General features: G+C 40.3%; 2 protein-coding genes across 2 annotated transcripts in view; both read right to left on the bottom strand.

Annotated features, from left to right (window-relative positions):
- Window positions 5,736-9,493, bottom strand: LOC102179433 (T-cell surface glycoprotein CD1b-2). Its single transcript, XM_005677288.3, has 6 exons — window positions 9,254-9,493; window positions 8,736-9,002; window positions 7,798-8,076; window positions 7,300-7,578; window positions 6,705-6,798; window positions 5,736-6,042 (listed from the first exon to the last, which is right to left on the bottom strand). Exons 1-6 carry the CDS (start codon window positions 9,312-9,314, stop codon window positions 6,021-6,023), a joined length of 1,002 nt encoding a protein of 333 aa, XP_005677345.2. The 5' UTR covers window positions 9,315-9,493; the 3' UTR covers window positions 5,736-6,020.
- LOC102168221 (T-cell surface glycoprotein CD1b-2-like) overlaps window positions 22,098-22,658 on the bottom strand; it is a 64,083-nt gene continuing 63,522 nt past the window's right edge. Inside the window, exon 5 of the mRNA XM_018046344.1 lies at window positions 22,098-22,236. Within this exon, the coding sequence (XP_017901833.1) occupies window positions 22,139-22,236 (98 nt within the window). The 3' untranslated portion in view covers window positions 22,098-22,138. The remainder of the gene's footprint in view (window positions 22,237-22,658) is intronic.

The raw sequence follows: 22,658 nt of genomic DNA, 5'->3' as shown, positions 1-22,658 counted from the left end.
GAAATAAATGGAGAAACAGTGGAAACACTGTCAGACTTTATTTTGGGGGGCTCCAAAATCACTGAAGATGGTGATTACAGCCATGAAATTAAAAGACACTTACTACTTGAAAGAAAAGTTATGACCAACCTAGATAGTATATTCAAAAGCAGAGACATTACTTTGCTGACTAAGGTCCGTCTAGTTATGGCTATGGTTTTTCCTGTGGTCATGTATGGATGTGAGAGTTGGACTGTGAAGAAGGCTGAGGGCCGAAGAATTGATGCTTTTGAACTGTGGTGTTGGAGAAGACTCTTGAGAGTCCCTTGGACTGTAAGGAGATCCAACCAGTCCATACTGAAGGAGATCAATCCTGGGATTTCTTTGAAAGGAATGATGCGAAAGCTGAAACTCCAGTACTTCAGCCACCTCATGTGAAGAGTAGACTCATTGGAAAAGATTTTGATGCTGGGAGGGATTGGGGGCAGGAGGAGAAGGAGACGACAGAGGATGAGATGGCTGGATGGCATCACTGACTCGATGAACGCGAGTCTGAGTGAACTCCGGGAGTTGGCGATGGACAGGGAGGCCTGTCGTGCTGTGATTCATAGGGTCGGAAACAGTGGGACACGACTGAGCGACTGAACTGAACTTAATGGGTCCTCAGGCTGGGAAGCCTGACATGGGGATCTGAACCTTCACAACAGTGGGAGAACTTCTTTGGTATTATTATTCTCCAGTTTGTGGGTTACCCACCATTGGATATGGGATTTGATTTTATTGTGATTGTGCCCATTCTACCATCTCACTGTGACTTCTTCTTTATCTTTGGTTGTGATTTTGGTACTCTCACAGGAGGAGATGAGTACATGTTCATCTACTCCATCATCTTGAACCAGAAGAATTAATACTTTTTGTTTAATTTCTCTTTTAATCCCTCCTTATTTTCCTTGCCTTGCTGGATTAACTAGGACTCTTAATATTCTATTGAATGGTGAAGATTAAAGCAGGCAGACAACTTGTATTTGATTTTCACTGGAATGCTTTTAAGCATTCACAATTGAATTTACCTCATGTAGGCTCTGTGTATTAATAGCTACATTTGACAATACAGTGGAAGTTTCCTTTTGTTCTGAGTTAGTAATGTTTTATCAGAATGGACATTTAAAGGTATCAAATGCTTTTTCTATAACTCTGGAGATGATTATATGGTTATATTTCCTTAATTTTTTAAAGAAAGAGATTCTATCAAGCGATTTTTTATTGGTAAATAATTTTTCTATTTGCTGGATAAATGCCACTTCACATGGTGCTGGTTTCTGTTTGCATATATTTTATTTGCATCTATATAGAAATAGTTTCTAGATAAATGTGCATAAATGAGATTTGCTATTAGCTACTAGCTTAATATTTGTTTGTTTTTTTTCCTGGAAAAAAATCTTGCTGGCTTTGATATAATGAAAATATTGCCTCCTAAAATCAGTTGCAATCATTTTCCATCTTTTTCTCTACCTAGAACAATGTGCATGAAGTACTATTACCTGCCATTCCCTATAGTCTGGATTTAGGACCTGCGCAACTAGTAAAAACATTAACTACTGTTTATTTTCCTTAACAGTTACTTATATGTTCATATTTTCTTCCTTTACTGGGAGTTTTTAAAAATAAAATATTATCTATAACAAATATGTTGATATAAATTATACACAGCATTTTCTTATTTTAACTTCTGTATTATGCAGTAATATGTCTACTTTTCTAAAACTTATTATTTTTTCATTAGCTCTGAGAGAGGTTTTAATGTTTTTATTAATTTTCTCAAGCAGTGTGTTCCTTAAGTGTTGTGCCACCTTTATCTATTTTTTGTTTTTCTTTTTTATTTTCAATTTCTATGGTTAAATTTTTATTGATCATGTTCCTATAGCTTCCTCAATTAAAATCTTAGCTTATATGCTTTTGGTCTGTCTTATTTACAAATAAATAACTTTAAATCTGTTAATCCTTCTATATGTATCACTTTAAAATCATGTATGAACTTCTACATGAACTTTTTTTTTCATGTAGTAAAAGATGTACACCCACCTATGCACAAACTATGCACTGTAATAAGACTGCAAAAACTAATTCTTAGTGACCACTGTTTAAAAATCCAGAAAAGCAGAAAGTAGAAAGGTAAGAGTGAAGACGGTCCATCTCTAAGTTCCATATTAAACACTGAGGCACTGAATGTATGAATCACCACAGTAAACTGAACAAAGCATAAATCAGTCACTTCTGAAACTTATAGACCACAACAATTATCAGATTGACCAAAGAATGTTTCTAGATACCAAACTAGAGTCATTCAGAAAGTAGATTTCAAAGCAAGAATGGCTAATACTAATTTCCTAGAAACATGGTGTACATTGGTTTTTCCTTCATTCTTGCTCAAATTCCTCCTAATCTGTTACTCCTACCTATGATGAAACATATTTTTGTGTACAGCTTTGGCCAGGGCTCTTTTAAGAAATAATTCTCTTTCCTATGTTTCCCAGAATTGTAAATCCCTGCACTCACAAATTCTATTTAATTCTTTGCAGCACTAATATATTTCCTGTAAACTTGCAGCTTGCTGTTGACTTGATCAGTTAAGCTTCCTCTCACATGTGTGAATATGAAAAAGATTTTTTTAATTTACCACAAAAAATTAAAATAATCAACAACTAAAGAATACATAATTTAGTGATTATAAATAATAAGCATAAATATTTTTAAATGTGATGATGCAATGAGGTGTTAAATCTTTTCTCATTTACAAAGCTGACTACAGCCATCTGGTCACATGCCTGGGTTTCCTTTAAAAAAAATAAAGAATCTTATACATGCCATTATATATGAAAAGAATCACCAGTCCAGGTTTGATGCATGATACTGCATGCTTGGGGCTGGTGTACTGGGATAACCCAGAGGGAGGGTACGGGGAGGGAGGAGGGAGGGGGGTTCAGGATGGGGAACATGTGTATACCTGTGGTGGATTCATATTGATGTATGGCAAAACCAATTCAATATTGTAAAGTAATTAACCTCCAATTAAAATAAATAAATTTATATAAAAAAGAAATTTAGAACAAAATTAAACTCCAATTAATAAAATACATACACTTTTACTAATCAACACAATTTCACACTTTAACATCTCATCTTCCAACTTGTTGAAGTTACTTTTCTATCAAGTAATCAGGAGATGAACTTAGGTGGGCGGGCCACAATAATTCAGAATTTTACGGTTTTCACAATGGAGCCCGTTTGCCATCCTTCACTTACTCACTTCTGTGGTCTGCCTACTAATTTGGACAATACAGCCAACTCTTCCCAACCGTGAAATGCCAGGTTTTTCAACTTCTATTTTCTTCCCAGTGTAATACAAACCTGCCTCACATTTTTTAAATTAATAATTTATTTTATTGGAAGATAAGCACTTTACAATATTGTAATGGTTTTTGCCATACACCAACATGAATCAGCCATGGGGGCAGATGGGTCCCCCCATCCTGGACCCCCTTACCACCTCCCCCCATACCCCATCCCTCTGAGTTGTCCCAGAGCACTGGCTTTTGAGTGTCCTGCTTCGTGCACCGAACTTGCATCAGTCATCTATTTTACATATGTCAATATACATGTTTTAGTGCTATTCTCTCAAATCGTACCACCTTCACCTTCTCCCACAGATTCCGAAAGTCTGTTATTTATATTGGTGACTCTTTTGGTCCCTTACATAAAGGATTGTCATTATCATCTTTCTAAATTTCATATTATGCATTAATATACAGTATTTTTATTTCTTTTTCTGACTCACTTCATTCTGTATAATAGGCTCCAGTTTCATCCACCTCATTAGAACTGACTCAAATGCATTCCTTTTTATAACTGAGTAATATTCCATTGTGTATATGTACCACAATTTCCTTATCATTCATCTGCTGATAGACATCTAGGTTGCTTCCATATCCTAGCTACTGTAAACAGTTCTGCAGTGAACACTGGGGTACATGTGTCCCTTTCATTTCTGGTTTCTTCAGTATGCATGTTCAGCAGTAGGACTGCTAGGTCACATGGCAGTTCCATTTCCAGTTTTTTAAGGAATCTCCACGCTGTTCTCCATAGTGACTATACCAGTACATTCCCACCAACAGTGTAAAGGGCTCCCTTTTCTCCACACCCTCCCCAGCATTTATTTGTAAACTTTTTGATGGCAGCCATTCTGACTGTCATGAGATGATACTGGGATGGATTGCCATTTCCTCCTCCAGGGAGAGACATTTTGATGACGGCCATTCTCACTGAAGTGAGATGATACTATATTGTGGTTTTGATTTGCACGTCCCTAATTAATCACTGCAGATGGTGAATACAGTCATGAAATTAAAAGATGCTTACTTGGAAGGGAAGTTATGACCAACCTAGACAGCATATTAAAAAGCAGAGACATTACTTTGTCAACAAAGCTCCGTCTAGTCAAACCTATGGTTTTTCCAGTGGTCATGTATTGATGTGAGAGTTGGACTGTAAACAAAGCTGAGTGCTGAAGAATTGATGCTTTTGAACTGTGGTGTTGGAGAAGACTCTTGAGAGTCCCTTGGACTGCAAGGAGATTCAGCCAGTCCATTCTAAAGGAGATCAGCCCTGGGTGTCCTTTGGAAGGAATGATGCTAAAGCTGAAACTCCAATACTTTGGCCACCTCATGCAAAGAGTTGACTCATTGGAAAAGACTCTGATGCTGGGAGGGATTGGGGGCAGGAGGAGAAGGGGATGACAGAGGATAAGATGGCTGGATGGCATCACCAATTCGATGGACATGAGTTTGGGTGAACTCTGGGTGTTGGTGATGGACAGGGAGGCCTGGTGTGCTGCAATTCATGGGGTCACAAAGAGTCGGACATGACTGAGTGAATGAACTGAACTGAACTGAACTGATGGCAAAGTTGTTCCAGCGTCTTGAAGAATCTTTCTGCCCCAACTAGAAATCAGCCATTTCTTCATGGTGCTTTGGTTCCTTTAGTGTGAAAATATGTCACAGCCATAATGTGAGTACTAAGTTTTGGTTTTGTGGCTTTTAAGTGGTCATGACATTTTTTAGGCCTAAATATTATGATTTTTTAATTATGCTTGCAATTCAAGTTTAAGATTATGGAGTTTAATATTACATCTATCTCACATTAACTTCTCTAGACAGAAAAGCATGGTTCCAACTGAATTAACGCAAATATATAATCACCTAAACTGCATACCATCCACCTGTCCACCACTACATTATATACTATCCACCTGTTCCACTGTATACTATATTTCACTAGCCTATACAAACATGATAGTCTTACAATAACAGTAATAACTCTACCACCAGAAATAAGTTTTCAACAGGGATCCACTGAGAACAAGCCATTCTCTCAAGGAACTCATAAGTAGAAGGAAAAGAAAAGGAACTGCAGTGTTCTGGGTACAGAGAAAAGTGAATCTCTGCACAGTGCCAGTCAAGGGAGAGTTGCTTCCACTCTAACAGTAAGGCAGGCTATCTGGAGAAACAAGCTGCTCAGCTGACCCTCGTAGTTAAAAAATCATCTAAATAAAGAGAGTGAAATTATGTTGAAAATGCTCAGCAACCCTGCAAATACAATTACATCAGCATAACTATAGTTAGTTCGATTTGAAAAATGATATTTCAGCAGAAGCAAAAAATAAGTTTTAAATAAGAAGTCAAAGGCATGTCACCATGAAGTTGTGTACATCATTTCATTTATTCCAAGGTATATTCTTTCTCACAAATCACATCTATGAAATCTGAGTGGATCCTACTAGTGATATTGTCTCATAATAACAATTTTCATTTATGTTTCTGCTAGGGTATAAATTATGATTTATCTCACAACCTACAGGAATAATGATTTGATCAAATGTGATGATTATTTGATAAAATATGATGAGATTGACTCCTAGGCTGACACCTTAAGTTTCAGGGTACCTGGATACTTATTCCAAATGGAAAAGGAGACATGGTCAGGGCTCACAAGATATTCTGATATGACCTGTTAAGAACACAAGCAAAAAAATGCTCAGCTTAAGAGATATTTGTACACTATGTTCATAGCAGCATTATTCACAACAGCTAAAATGTGAATTCACCCATGTGTCTGTTGAGAGATGAACAGGTAAACAAAACAACATTTAAAAGGAAAGAAATTCTAACACAGATCACACATGAATGAATTATGAGGACATAATGCTAGGTGGAACAAGGCATTCACAAAAAGACAAATGATTTCATTTCTATGAAATGAAATTCATAGAAATTTTATTTCTATGAGGTACCTAGAGTAGACAGATTCATATAGACAGAAAGTAGAATGGTGGTTTGCAAGGCTTGAGGGAGAAAGGATTGGGGAAAGTGGTTTAATGGGCATAGACTTCTAGTTTTTCAAGATGAAAAGAATTTTAAGGATTGGCTTCATAAATGTGAATGTACTTAAGACTATTAAACTATATGTGTAAAAATGGCTAATGCAGTCAATTTTCCATGATGTATTTTACTGCAATTTTAAAGAAATTACCTACAGATGGGAGTTGGGGACAAAAGGGAAATGTTCTAGCAGAAATGTTGAGACTAAAGAGATGTAATATGAATAGATAAAAAGGAGGGAAAGAATAAAAGGATGGACAGAAATAAAAAGATTAAAAAATGAAAACTCACCAGCGTCTCCAAAACCATAATGCAAGGCATATAGAAAGGATTAAGGAGGGCACTATTATTGCCACAAGTATCAAGCCAATGGATGTGGGGTGTCCTGGCAATTGGGAGAAGACAAAGGAATGTCACTTCAAAACCATTCTCTAGTTTTCCAGGCCTTCTTGCCCATCTGAGTGTCAGCACCATCATTAACTGCTTCTGAAGCATGGGCATCTCGGGTTCCCTTTCTCAGATTCCCAGAGGTCTTATGCTCACAGCCACCCTTAATCTTTCCTTCTTGCTGAATCCCACTGAGACTACAGTGGGACTACTACTGTAGTAGTGGAGACTGCTTCATTTTTATCTATTGTACAGCTTAGGTCAGCCATTTTCATACCTCCTGCACTGTAGTCCTAGAAATAAACTGCAATCTTTGTCCCTCTGACTCTCTCTTTCTGTCTCCCTGATTCTCTTTCCTCCCCGCCTATCCTCTCGCCATGCCTGTCTTCCTCCCTCCATCTTTCTCTCATCCATCAACTCCCTCCCCTTCCTGTGTTGCCCTCTCTGTTCTTGAGGACCATTTCCTCCCATTCCATGTTGGGCCCCAGTTCCTTCTCACCCCAGTACAGGATGATGTCCTGGTCTCCTAGACTGCTGTGCTTCACTCGGCAAATCAGGCCAGCTGCCTCCCCAGCTGCCACATTTAGGGTTACTCGGAGATACCAAGTCCAGTCAGCATTGGGCATGATGTCTCCCTGCTGAGTGCCCGGCTGCTCCTGCTCGCCCCTCATCCACCTCACCCGCACAGGTTTTGGGTAGAATCCTGAGACATGGCACACCAGCAGTAGGCGGCCAGGCCCAGGAGTGGGGCCACTGGACAGCCAGGCCTCAGGCTTCACTGGGGTAGAAAAGAGCAGTAGGAATGTCAGATTATGACTCTAATCCAGAGCATGGGGACTCAGAAACCCACAAATTTGGACAGTTGCCTCTTCCACTCCTATGGGCACCAAATGACTAATTGATTAACCATTTCTCTATTTAGGGACTTCTCACTTTGAATTTAAAGAAAGTGGTGGGAGGAGAAAAAGAAACATCTTAGAGAGAGCATAAGACTAACCTTTCCTCTGCAGTTCTGCCTTCCCTGCATCGAGGACACCCAGGAGGTATCGAGGACAGGTTTCTGAGAGGAGCCTCTCAATGATATCGGAGATGCCTTGATACTGAGTCATGAGTGCACAAAACTTCTGCCCCCTGCTGCTGCTGTCTGGTGCAGGCACACAGGAATGATTCTGGATCCTCACAAAATCCAGTCCTCCTAAAGCTCCTCTCAAAGAGCTTTCTATGGCCTCCCCAGAATGCAGCTCACAGCCTGCTATGACCTGGATCACAAAGGGGTCTGTGTGAAGGAAAACTGAGACAAGTTATTAAAAAGCAAACAGGAAAGAAAGAGATGAGAAAAAGGCATAGGACTTTTTATTTTAGTGGTGACAAGTTGAGAGGTGAAATTATTGACCTAAAACCAATTGCAGCATTCAGGACTTTTCAGAAAGAGCACTGGGGAGAGGTATGCATATCATCAACGGTGGGGTTAGGCAGTTTTAAGGAAGTAGAGTGGGCAAGAGGGGAGAGGGGCAACGTGTGATGGAGTCAGAAGCGCACCATTCCACGGTGGAAGGAAGGGTTACATGTAGAGAAGGGATCGGGCAACAGATGCTTGAGGACATCAGTTAGAGGAGTAGAAAGTCACGCTTAAGTTCACTCAAGCACAGAGTAGGAAAGGAGGTTCTTCCATGGGGTTTTAGAGAAACAAATTACATAGATGCAAACAAGAATAACCACAAGAGTGGTCATGTACACAGAAGAGAGCAAGAAACAGGAAGAATCTCAGATACTGGGTGGAGGTATGGAGTTGGAGTTGAAGGCTACTCTTGACAAGCTTGTACATGTAGTTGGATAAAGAGGGGGAAAAGGGACCGTCATCAGAGGCAGCAGTAGCCTGACACAAGAGAAAGGAAAGTCACTGAGAGTCTCTCCAGATCAGAGGAATATACTCACATTCCAACTGGAACTCATTGACTCGATCCTGCACTTCTCGAGTGAATCCAATGAAGTAGGCTCGGAAGAGGTCCACCAGCTCAGTCATCTCCTCATCACTAAAGTTGCCCTTGGACCAGGGCTTCAGGAAAATGGCAGTGCCCGGGTCACTGTCCCAGCCATGAATCTGCAAGTCATCCAACCAGCCTGAGCCTAGATTTTGAGCCCATGTGCTGTTGACAAAGGTTGAAATCTGCTTGAGATGGAAGGAGGTAGGCCCTTGGAACACTGTAGTGGTGGAAAGATAAGAAGAATGAGAGGGAAATGTGGCATCAGGATAGAATGAAAAAGAACCCAGAGTCTGAACAACAATACAGAGCTTGAAGCAATCCCCGCCTCCAAAGCTTGTGGCTCCATCACCAGCCTCCAGAATACGAGAGGGCTGGAGACAGCAGAGCCCAGACCCTTAGTGGTAGGTGTGGCATGCTTTTATCCAGAACCCCTGCACCTGTGCTGGGAGCAGCCGGAGTTATTCTTACCATCCTCATTGTCACCACCTGGGAGGATAACTCCAAGTAACAGAAGTGGTAGAAGCAACATTTCACTGGGAAGTAGAACTTCTGACTCTCGGGGCTAGTATTTGATCTCTAATTTCAGCTTTTTTTTTCAGTACTCTAAATTGACTTCCTCTCTTCCCCAGCTGACAAATCTTTGACCCACATTGCACATCTCAGAAAAACTGTGCCTCCCACAGCTCTGAACTCCCACTCCACCTCATTTCCATTCTTTGGTCTTCATCTCCTTTTTACGTACCACCCTGGAAAATTTCCCTTGTGGTGCTGAAGAGTTATTTCACCTTCCCAATCCTTTATTTCCACATCTATTAAAGAAGAGGGTAATACTAAACAATTGCTGAACTTCCAGTCTCTTTTAATCTAGAAGTATCCTTTGGTTGGTCCACCTATCTCATTTTCTCATACAGCAAATATAGCGCTGACAGTGAGGCAGCAGTAACAGAGGCAGTGCAGGTAGTCTTGGAGAGAATGCCAAATGGATCCGTGTGAGTGGCCACAGTACCCTGGTGCACATTCACAGAAAGACCTCCTCTGAGAATGGAGATGCACAGGAGAAAGGGAGATTCTGAGAACCCCAGCCCCCATTTCAGGGAGTCAGATACTGGAACAGTGAACCTATGCTCTCTATACCATTTTATCCTCACCATTAGTACCTCCTGCTTGGCTAATACTTGGCTAAAGGTACTGACAGACTCACTGGGACACGAAGATGATGTCCAGGAAGTATGGTACTCAGAGCTTGATTTTCACTCCACACTAATACTATAAAGGCTCCTCTGTCAATGGCCCATGGTATCAAAGGGAAATCCTGAGTGGAAACAAATTATTTCAAAATCTCAATTACTCCAATCAAGAAGATCAGTAAACAAGATCTTCTCTTTACTGGTGAAAATTAGACTGAGATGGTAGAGATAAAAAGGTGAAAATTTACCTCTGATTCCCTTAAGTTCCCTAGAAAAATAAATACAAGTACCTTAAAGTCTACTCCAAGATCAAGGAAGACACACACCTCAGGTCCAGAAGTAATATTTCTGCAAGCCTGAGGACACCAGAGAACCTCCCACTGAAGTACAAGGCAGTTGCCCAAGTGAGCTGGTATCTAATGGTTGCCTGAGGACAGCTACTGAGCAATCCTATACAGTCTGAGTGGTGGTCACAGTATCTAAAGAGTATTAAAACTACATAAACATGGAGTATGGATGTGAGAATTTCTTGATAGACGAAAACATTTAAGCCATGTAAGAAAACTTAAACCAACTTATTTCACCAAAGTAAGTGTAACTCAAGCTAGGTTTGTTTCATAAATGTCTCTGACAATCATAAAAGAAACAGAAGTCAACTACCTAAAAATGGCAAGAGAAACTTCTACTCTAGTAACCAATCATTGTAAAAATTAATAACTTCCTCATTTCTACTCAGTAAATCATTCTGTAATTTCATGACCCTGAACTTCACATCAATCTTTTAATTTGGAATCTCCCCATTTGTGAATTGTTTTTATATCTACAATAAACTCATAAATATTACTCACTGATTGGTGCTTTTAACTTTTCCATTTCTGGATTCTGGGCATGTTGATAAACTAAACAAAGGAAACTCAAGCAACTGTGTAGCCTGTGCTATTACTTTTGTTTTAATGTTGTAATTTAAACCTAGTGTCAAAAGTTAACTTCTAGATGTCCAAGCTGGATTTAGAAAAGGTAGACGAACCAGAGATCAAATTGTTAACATCTGCTGGAACACAGATAAAGGAAGGGAACTCAAAAAAAAAAAAAAAAAAAAGAGCATTAAAACTACATACACATGGAGTATGGATGTGAGAATTTCCTTCTGCATCATTGAGGGTTTTCCTGTAGCTCAGCTGGTAAAGAATCCACCTGCAATGCAGGACACCTGGGTTCGATCCCTGGGTTGGGAGGATCACCCGGAGAAGGGAAAAGCTACCCTCTCCAGTATTTTGGCCTATACAGTCCATGTGGTGGCAAAGGGTCGGACATGGCTGAGCGACTTTCACTTTCTGCTTCATTGATTATGCTAAAGCCTTTGACTGTGTGGATCACAACAATTTTTCGAAAATTCTTCAAGAGATGGTTTGAGAAACCTGTATGCAGGTCGAGAAGCAACAGTTAGAACCGGACATGGAACAACAGACTGGTGAAAACTGGGAAAGGAGTACATCAAGCCTGTATATTGTCAACCTGATTATTTAGCTTCTATGCAGAGTACATCATACAAAATGCCAGGCTGGATGAAGCACAAGCTGTAATCAAGATTTCCAGGAGAAATATCAATAACCTGAGATGTGCAGATGACACTTCCCTTATGGAAAAAGCAAAGAGCAACTAAAGAGTCTCTTGATAAAGGTGAAATAGGAGAGTGAAAAGGCTGACTTCAAACTCAATACTCAGAAAACTAAGATCATGGCAGCTGGCCCTGTGGAGCAGCTGGAGGCTTTGAGCAAATACTGAAAATGTATTTGCTCCTCTCAAGATGAAGGTTGGAAGCTGGAACGAGCATAATAAAGGGTTATGAGCATTCACCAAGTGCCTGAGGCTGGGAATGGATAACAAAGGGTTATACGCCCTGCCTTGAAGCGTTCAAAGGCTTCCTTCTGACCACCTGTTTCTGCGAGCAAGGACTGTTGTTTCATGATAAGACTCCCTTTAGAGTTTTGCAAAAGCTATGTTATGTCTTGGGCAGTGGGAACTGTATTTTATGCTTGAATGCTTTGATGTTTATCGAGAAAGGCTACGTGCAAGTCTGCTGTATGCTCTGTTCCCTGAGACCGTAAAACTGCACAGCTGGATAATACACTTTGTCAGTCCACTAGAGGCTGTCCCTGAGTGTTCCTTTCAGAGTGCGGTTTTCCGAGCCTTACAACTGGTGCCCAACGTGGTGCTCGAAGCAGCAGACTGGTTTTGAACAAGGACCACACTCCTGCAGAAGCGAGGTAAGCAGGATGAGACATCAGACAAGTAAGATTCCTTTTGTTTATCTCATGCATCATTTCTTGAAACAATATGGGGTTAATCTGCTAGAAGAGCAGTTAACTAGCTGTTACCAGACAGTGGTTAAATATAATCCATGGTTTCCAGAGGAAGAAACCTTAGATTTACAGACTTAGACCAGAGTAAAAAATAATGTTTTAAAAGCTTATAGACAGGGGGTAAAAATTCCCTCACAATGGTGGGTAACTTGGTCTCTTTTATGGGTCATTATGAAACAATTAGATGGCTTGGAAGGAAATTCAAAGGTTGAAACTGTTTGATCCCTGCATGAATATGAATTAGAAAAGAAAGATCTATCAGAGGTTTTAAATCAGAAAAATGTAATGCTAGGGCAGATTACGGACAAACAAGAGTCACAGATGCTGAAAGCAGTTAAACAATCAACTTTACCAGAGGTCCCTGATCCGCCTTAACCTTGCTTTTCGCGAGCTCATATTAACAAGCCTCTAACACCGGCTTTTTCGCCCGCCGAGATGCTGTCCGTTGCCGCTACTGCTCCCCCGTTTCCTAGCATTCCTCTTCAGGACATGCCTCTTTGTGAGTGGGCGTTTCCGGTCCAATTTAATACTCCTCAACCTGGACATAATCAGTGGCAATCACCTGATTTTGGTTTGCTCACGCAATTCAAAAAGGCATGTTTGTTGTATAGACCTACCTCACCCTACTGTATGGAACTTCTTGGGGCTAGGCAGATCAATGGCTTCATGCAGATTTTTTTAGTTGCTAAAATGGTTATGACTCCACAACAGCTACTACAGTGGCAAATGTGAGTCACAGATAAAGCCAAATTAATCTTGCAAGAACAGCAAAGCAAGGGAAACCCTGCTGGACTAAATTTTGAAATTCTCACCGGCACCAAAGCTATGGCTGAAACTGCTGCGCAATTACAATTTGTAATATTATAATATTACATATTATACTGGATTTTTTAAAAAAGCTATTAGAGCATGAGCTAAAATCGACAGTTCCACCTCTGATGGATCCTTTGTAAAAATATTGCAGGGACCAACTGAAGAATGTGCTCAGTTTATTAGTAAATTGAAGGAAGCCGTTGATCGCAGTCTTAAGGATACATCTTTGCGAAAAATCATTTTGAAACAACTGGCTTTTGATAATGCTAATAAAGATTGTCAGGCTATTATCAGACCCATTAGGGAGCAAGGAGGAACTATGGAGTATTTGAAAGCTTGCCAGAATGTGGGGACAATTCAACATAAAGCTAAAATAGCTGCTTTAAAAACCTTAAATGCTTCCCAAAAATATAAAGTTAAATGTTTTAATTGTGGCAAGCCAGGACACATGCGGAAACAGTGTCGCTTGCCTTGACAAACACGTCTTTCTCCTGACAAAGGAGGGGCTATTAAAACTAAGCCCCCCAGGCTCTGCCCAAGATGTAAAAAGGAGAATCATTGGCTAAATAAATGCTGCTCTAAATTCAATAAACAAGGTAATGCCTTACCCATCCAAACACCTCCTCTGGGAAACTAGAACAAGGGCTCTCCGATAGCCCCATTAAACAAGGAGGACAACCAAATATTACTGAATTAACAGCGGCTACCAGACATAGTACATGTGTAGACATTCCTGCTCCCTGAGATATGGAATTATTAATGGTAAATAATCCTATGAAAATCTTAACTGGGTATTTTGGCTCTATACCAAAAAATACTGTAGGCCTCCTGTTGGGATGAAGCAACAGCACCAAGCATGGAATAATTGCACATATTGGGATCATTGATAAAGTTTACACAGGTAAAATTGCAGTAATGTTCCATGTGACTCACAACTTGTATTTTCAAAAGGGTGACAGATTTGCTCAGCTATTGCTATTACCCTATGTGCCCCCACTTAATAAAAGGGTAGATACCAGAACAGGTGGCTTTAGGAGTACCAACATTACTTCAGCCCTTTCTACTATTATAAAAGAAATCAATAGGCCCATGTTAAAATTAAAAATCAGAGGAAGAACTTTTGAAGGAATGTTAGACACTGGGACAGATGTCTCCATCATAAGAATAGAGGAATAGCCTTCGGATTGGCCTACGGTTTTAGCCTCCCACCAACTGGTGGGAGTAGGAACTGCAGATGCAGCCCAAACTTAATGTTAGTTCATCTTACTTAAAAGCCCTGGGCCCTAACATGAACCCACCGAGGTGGATTCAAGTCAATGTACGGCAAAACCAATGCAGTATTGTAAAGTAAAATAAAGTAAAAATGAAAATTAAAAAAAATTAAAATTAAAAAAAAAAAAAAAAGCCCTGGGCCCTGATCAATTAGTTGCTTACATTAAACCGAACATTGCCCCATTACCATTAAACTTATGGGGAAGAGACTTTCTACAACAAGCTCAAGTGACTATACAATTGAATGAACCTTTTTCTTAGGGGTCACTGAGATAAAGCCACTGAAGTTAGAATGGAAGTCTAATAAACCTATCTGAACAGCTCAATGGCCCCTATCAAAAGAGAAACTGTACACCTTGCATACTTTGGTGGCTGAATTACTACAACAAAATAGAATAGAAACTACTCAATCGCCATGGAATTCACCAGTTTTTGCTATCAAAAAGAAATCAGGTAAATGGAGAATGTTAACAGATTTAAGGAATATCAAGACTATAATGATTCCTATGGGAACATTACAACCAGGACTCCCAAGCCCTGCTATGGTCCCTAAGACTGGGCTATTATGATTATTGATTTAAAAGATTGCTTTTTCACTATACCCTTACATCCAGAGGACAGGCATCGCTTTGCCTTCTCATTGCCCTGTATTAATAATCAATCTCCTGTTCAACGGTATCAATGGAAGGTCCTGCCCCAAGGTATGATGAACTCCCCTATGGTCTGTCAATTCGTTGTTGACAAAAATTTTGCAGCCCATCAGACAACAATTTCCTGAGGTACATCTCATTCATTACATGGATGACATTTTATTGGCTTCTCCCTCAGAATTTCAATTAAATTTATTAGGTAATGAGGTCATAACTAATTTAACTAATCATGGGCTACTAATAGCAAAAGATAAATTACAACACCACTCCCCTTTTAAATATCTCAGATATTTTATGGACGGCTCCACCGTAAAGCCACAGAAACTTTCTATCAGACAGGGTAATTTACAAACAATGACTTCCAGAAACTTCTCAGGGATATTAATTGGCTATGACCTACCTTGGGGATTCCCACATATGCGTTACAAAATTTGTTCAAATTATTAGAAGGTTCCTCTGATTTGAATAGTCCCCAACAAATTACCCCTGAGGCTGAGAAAGAATTACAATTGGTGGAACAGAAGATTCAACAAACATTTGTATACTGTATTAATTACAATTCCCCCTTTCAGATATATGTTTTTGGTACCAAGATATCTCCTACGGCCATTATAGTACAGGATAATCACCCTATTGAATGGGTATATCTCCATTACAAACAGACTAAACACATTCTTTCCTATATAGACTTAATAGAGAAAATAATTTTTCTTGCATGCTCTCGCTTATGCACTATAGCTAGATATGACCCTACTAAGATTTACCTACCTTTGGCAAAAACAGAAACTGATAATGCTCTCCAGGTGTCCACTATCACTAGTCCCCAAAGGACTAATCCTAGAGGCTTACAAACAAATGAATAATGGCAAGCTGATTTTACACATTACAAACTGCCCCCTTTTAAATTTTTATTTATAGTCATAGATACGTTTTCTGGCTTCATTTGGGCAGTTCCTTCCCCCACCGAGACTGCTAAAGCTGCCATCACAGCCCTTCTACAATGTTTTTCAATGATGGGGATCCCTGCCGCCATCAAAACAGACAATGGTCCTGCTTTTACAGCCAATGCTTTTCATGATTTCATACATCAATGAGGTATTTGCCATCTTACTGGCATCCCGTACTACTCTCAGGGCCAAGCCGTCTTTGAACGGGCCCACCGCACACTCAAGCTCGTTCTTAATGAACAAAACAGGGGGAGTAAGCTAAGGGACCGCTATGGACCTAAAGCCATCTTGCCTATAGCCCTTCTAACAATCAATTATTTTAATTTGCCTCTACACAGTCAGGAAACACTAGCAGAGCGACATTTTTCTGATTCACCCTCGCGTATGCCTGAGCAAACTGCTGTTTGGGTTAAATGTCTTGATCAATGGCAGCCAGGAACACTTAAGTTCCTAGGCAAGGGATATTGTCTTGTCACTTTAGATGATGGAACCGAACAGTGGGTCCCACTCAGAAGAGTCAGAAGACTGGCAGGCCTTGCTCCACACCCCCCGACCAGTAACAGCACTAAAACGAAAATTGCAACAGATGACACTGAAAGACGGCAAGAAAATGAAACGTCCCTGACCAAATGCGCCTTTTCCTACCTGGGCGCAAATGAAAAATCTGTCAAGATGAGCTGCTGCTGCTGCTGCTGCTGCTGCTGCTGCTGCTGCTAAGTCACTTCAGTCATGTCCGACTCTGTGCGACCCCATAGACGGCAGCCCACCAGGCTTCCCCGTCCCTGGGATTCTCCGGGCAAGAACACTGGAGTGGGTTGCCATTTCCTTCTCCAATGCATGAAAGTGAAAAGTGAAAGTGAAGTCGCTCAGTCGTGTCTGACTCTTAGCGACCCCATGGACTGCAGCCCACCAGGCTCCTCCGTCCATGGGGTTTTCCAAGCAAAAGAGTACTGGAGTGGGGTGCCATTGCCTTCTCCACAAGACGAGCTGAGGATACTCTATTGATGACCAACAGGCCATTTTAACCTGTGCTTCTGCGGTAAGTGGTAATTACACCTGTTGGGCTTATATCCCCAACCCGCCTCTTTTACAAGTGGTGGATTAGACAAAATCATCTCCTGTGGTTTTCACAAATGATAGCTTACATTTTCCTGCCCCCTGGTCAGATCTAGGACCACGAATAAAAGAGGAAGGAAAGACAGTTAACACTTATGCATCCAATGCTCCCCATCTGTTTCAGCACCCTCCCTTTGTGTCTCCGTCTATATCCACAATGGTGGACTTACTCTTTCTCAAATGGCTCTTTCTGTCTTGGAATGTTTGCTACCATGACCTTTGTTCTCAACTGGACAGATACTACCTACCATGGACAAATAGCCAACTGCACTCACTATCTATTTAGGCCTTCTGAGCCTCCTTGTGACAGCGTATCTTGGAAGAAAAAATCGTCTGTGCCGGAAATGGACTGGTCCACCTATAGAAGAAGGTTTGGAAAAGTCTCTGTTCACACCAACATGACTTTTGTAGATTGGGGGCCTCATGGACTCTTTGTGAATAGCTCAGAATCACAAGAAAATAATAACACGTGCCAATGGTATAATGTTTAAGCACCACATCTTAACAGAACACAAACAGGACTCTGGCATCAACGCGATGAACTTTTGAACTGGTACAACAGAGGTCTTTCACCTCCCAGACCCCAGATAATCAGTCCAGTCCTGGGGCCTGAACACTGGCATGTTTGGAAAATTCCTGCTTGCTTGTCTCAGTTTAGTGTCTCGTATGCTTATGCACATATTTCCATTCCACAAAATTACACTATTGAGTATAATTACACCGGTTATGTTCGAGCTTGTGTAAACGCGCCATATCTTTTTGCTATTGGACAATTTAGGAGTAATGGCTCAATTCTGTCCTGCACTGTGTCATTTGTATACCTGTTTAAATCATAGTGTGCCAATTAATGTTATTAAAGACAGGGTTGTTTTTAGTCTGGCAAAGGACTGACTTATGGGTTCCAGTTAAGATCTCTGAACCCTGGTCAGATTCCATGTTATTGTCTTTTATTCTGAAAGAATCCCTAAAAAGAAGCAAATGCTTTATTGGCTGGATCAGAGCTGCTATAGTGGGTATTATTTCAGTCATAACCGTTGGTACAGTTTCTAGAATGGCATTGTATAATTCTATTCAAAATCATGATTTCATTACTGCCTGGAAAAAGGATTCTCATGATCTCTGGGCCCAACAAGCTCAGATAGATCAACAAATGCAAATACACTTAGATGACCTACAAGCTGCCCTTATGTGTGTGGGGGGATGATCTGCATGCTTTACAGGTACAATTGAAGTTGTGGTGTCACTGGAATTTCATTACTTTCTGTTTGACCATATGCCATACAATGCCACTGAATATCCTTGGGAACAAATAAAGTTACATCTTTTAGGTTCAAAATCAAACACTAGTCTAGATATAGAAAAACTGAAGCAACAAATCACGTCTACCTTCAACAATATTCCCCCTGTGTTATGTAACACTGACTTCTATAATACACTATCCACTAGTACTTCCTTTCTAAATCCAAAAAAATTGGGTACCTCATACGATGGCTTCTTATGTGCTGATCTTTTTATTGTTTGTTATTGTTCTTATAAGATTCCAAACATTACGTGCTCGAGCCACTGCCACCCAAAAAGCAAGAGTAAAAATGGCTCCAACAGTCCTTGCTCTTAAGGAAAAAGGGAGGAAATGTGGAGGAGCTGGAAGGCTTTGAGCAAATACTGGAAATGTATTTGCTCCTCTCATGATGAAGGTTGGAAGCTGGAACGAGCACAACAAAGAGTTATGAGCGTTCACCGAGTGCCTGAGGCTGGGAACGGATAACAAAGGGTTATACACCTGGCCTTGAGGCGTTCGAAGGCTTCCTTCTGACCACCTGTTTCTGGGAACAAGGACTTTTGTTTCATGATAAGACTCCCTTTAGAGTTTTGCGAAAGCTATATTATGTCTTGGGCAGTGGGAACTGTATTTTATGCTTGAATGCTTTGATGTTTATCGAGAAAGCCTACATGCAAGTCTGCTTTATGCTCTCTTCCCTGAGACCATAAAACTGCACAGCTGGATAATACACTTTGTCAGTCCACTAGAGGCTGTCCCTGAGTGTTCCTTTCAGAGCGCGGTTCTCCGAGCCTTACATGGCCCCATCACTTGACAGCAAATAGATGGGGAAAAATGGAAACAGTGACAGATTTCATTTTGGGGGGCTCCAAAATCACTGTGGACAATACTGCAGCCACAAAATTAAGACACTTGCCCTTGGAAGAAAAGCAATGAGAAACCTAGACAGCATATTGAAAAGAAGAGACATCACCTTGACAACAAAGGTCTGTATTGTCAAAGTTATGGTTTTTCCAGTACTCATATACAGATGTGAGATTTGGACCATAAAGAAAGCTGAGTGCCTAAGAATTGATGCTTTCAAACTGTGGTGCTGAAGAAGACTCTTTAGAGTCCCTTGTGCGGCAAAGAGATCAAACCAGTGTATCTTAAAGGAAATCAACCTTGAATATTCATTGGAAGGATGGATGCTGAGCTGAAGCTCCTATACTTTGGCCACTTGATGTGAAGAATCAACTCATTGGAAAAGACCCTGATGCTGGGAAAGACTGAGAGCAAGAGGAGAAAGGGGCAACACAGGATGAGATGATTGGATAGCATCACTGATTAAATGGACATGAGTTTGAGCAAACTCCAGATTTGTGGTGAACAGGGAAGCATGGCGTGCTGCAGTCCATGAGGTCACAATGAGTCGGACAGGACTGAGAGACTGAACAACAACGACAATGTACGGATGTAAGAGTTGGACTTTTCAGAAGGCTGACTGACAAAGAATTGGTGTTTTCTAACTGAAGGGCTGAATAAGACTCTTGAGAGTTCCTTGGACTGCAAGGAGATCAAACCAGTCAGTCTTAAAGGAAGTCAACCCTGAATATTCATTGGATAGACTGATGATGATGAAGCTGAAGCTCCAGCACTTTGGTCACCTGATGGAAGGAGCCGATGAATTGGAAAAGACTCTGATGCTGGGAAAGATGGAAGGCAAAAGGAGAAGGGAGTGGCAGAGAATGAGGTGATTAGATAGCTTCACTGATTCAGTGGACATGAATTTGAGCAATCTCCAGGAGACCGTGAAGGACACTGAAGCCTGGCATGCTGCAGTCCATGGAGTCACAAAGATTCAACACAACTTAGCTATTAAACAACAACATCAAATCCTAGCCATTGTTTCTCCTGAGACTCAAACTGTCCCAATTATGATATGGGAGGTTTTTCAACCCAGGCGCTTATGAATCCTTTTATCATACATTTATCATTGAGCTTTCCTTTACCTTCTGATATGGCAAAGAGTTCCAGACTCTTGGAGAAACTTCTTGCTCCAAACTAGAAATCAGCCACTTCTCCAAGGTACTTTGGTTCCTTGTAGTGGGAAAATACTATGTGAAAGCCTTAATTTGAGTTCTAAGCCTTCATTTTAGGGTTTTTTAAGTGGCCAGGACCCTTTTTTAAGTCTTAATACTATCATTTTTTATTTATACTTGCAATTCAAGTTTAAAACTACAGAGTTTTACTCATTTCCTCACATCAACTTTTCCACATAGAAAAATTCTAGTTTCCTGTAAATCAACACAATTATGTACTCACTTAAACCCACTATATGCTGTATTCCATACTATCCACCTGTCTCACTATACATCATATCTCACCAGCCTATACACACAAGATAGCTTTAGAATAACAATAAAAACACTACACACAAAAACATGATTTGGGCCAGAGATCCACCAAGAGCAAGCTCTTCTCTCAAGGAAGTTATAAGTAGAAAGAAAAGAAAAACAATGAGAACCATAGTGTTCTGGGTATGAGTAAAGTGGATCTATGCAAGATACCAGTCAAGAGAGGGTTACTTCCACTGCAGCACTAAGGAAGGCTTTCTTGAGAAACAAGCTGCTCAGCTAACCATTATAGGCAGAAAATCATCCAGGCCAAGATGGAGACATTTTGTTTAAAATGCTCAGCAGCTCTGCAAATACAATTATCTCAGCATAATTACAGTTAGTTCAATTTGAAAAATGATATTTCAGCAGAAGCAAAAAAAAAAGTTTTAAATAAGAAGTCAAAGGCATGTCACCATGAAGTTGTGTACATCATTTCATTTATTCCCAGGTATGTTCTTTCTCACAAATCACATCTATGAAATCTGAGTGGATCCTGCTAGTGATATTGTCTCATAATAATTTTCATTTATGTTTCTGCTAGGGTATAAATTATGATTTATCTTACAACCTACAGAAACAATGATTTGACAAAATTTGATGATCATTTGAAAAAATATGATCAGATTGATTATTAGGCGGACAACTTGAGTTTCAGGGTTCCTGGATACTTATTCCAAGTGGAAAAGAAGACATTCAGGGCTCATGATATATTCTGATATGACCTGTTAAGAACACAAGCGAAAAATTGCTCTTCTTAATTGATATTTGTACACTATGTTCATAGCAGCATTATTCACAACAGGCAAAAATGACTGTTGAATTAACCCAAGTGTCTGTTGAGAGATCAACAGGTAAACAAAACAATCTTTAACAGGAAAGAAATTCTAATACAGGCCACCACATGAATGAATTATGAGGGCATAATGCTAAATGTAATAATCATTCACAAAAAGGCAAATGATTCCACTTCTAGAGGTACCTAGAGTATAGAGATTCATGGAGACAGAAAGTAGAATGGTGGTTGCCAGGGTCTGAGGGAGCAAGGATTGGGGAAAGTGGTTTAATGGACATAGACTTCTAGTTTTTCAAGATGAAAAGAGTTCTAGAGATTGGCTGCATAAAATGTGAATGTACTTAAGAATACTAAACTCTATGTGTAAAAATGGCTAATGCAGTAAATTTTCCATGATGTAATTTACTGCAATTTTTTAAAAATAAATTTACCTACAGATGGAAGTTGGGGAAAGTTTCTAGTGAAATATTGAGGCTAAAAAGACATAATATTAATAGATAAAAGAGGGAAAAAATAAAACAATGGACAGAAATTAAAAGATTAAAAAATGAAAACTCACCAGCATCTCCAAAACCATAATGCAAGGCATATAGAAAGGATCAAGGAGGGCACTATTATTGCCACAAGTATCAAGCTAATGGATGCGGGGTGTCCTGGCAATTGGGAGAAAGCAAAACAATATCACTTCAAACCCATTCTCTGGTTCTCCAGGCCTTCTTGCCCACCCAGGTGTCAATACCCACTTTTGTGCTTACCTGCTTTTGATGATTGGACATCTCTGATTCTCTTTCTCATATTCCCAGATGTCATATTCTCACAGCCACCCACAGTCTGTTCTTCTTGCCCCATCCCACCCAGTTTATAGTCCTTCATTCTTACCTATTGCCTGCCTTAATTCAGCTACTTTCATTCCTCTGGCACTGGAGTCCCAGAAATAAATCTCAAACTCTATCTCTCTTTCTCTGTTCTTCCTTTCTACCTCTTCCTCTGTCACTCTTTCTTCCCCCTCTCCTTCCCTCCCTCCCTAGCTCACCCATCAAGTCTCCCCCCTTCCTCAGGACTGCCCTCTGTTCTT

This window comes from Capra hircus, chromosome 3, assembly GCF_001704415.2.
Source record: "Capra hircus breed San Clemente chromosome 3, ASM170441v1, whole genome shotgun sequence".
Lineage (NCBI taxonomy): Eukaryota > Metazoa > Chordata > Mammalia > Artiodactyla > Bovidae > Capra > Capra hircus.
Note: the sequence above shows the minus strand (reverse complement) of the source record. Positions and strands in the feature narration are given on the sequence as shown.

What these genes read in the sequence shown, in the direction of transcription:
- LOC102179433 (XM_005677288.3), bottom strand. Translation starts at nt 9,314, where the DNA reads ATGTTGCTTCTACCACTTCTGTTACTTGGAGTTATCCTCCCAGGTGGT. An exon ending in GGCAGAACTGCAGAGGAAAG is followed by an intron (nt 7,579 to 7,797) that starts GTTAGTCTTATG and finishes TTTCTACCCCAG; the next exon opens with TGAAGCCTGAGGCCTGGCTG. An exon ending in GGACATCATCCTGTACTGGG is followed by an intron (nt 6,799 to 7,299) that starts GTGAGAAGGAAC and finishes CCCAATTGCCAG; the next exon opens with GACACCCCACATCCATTGGC.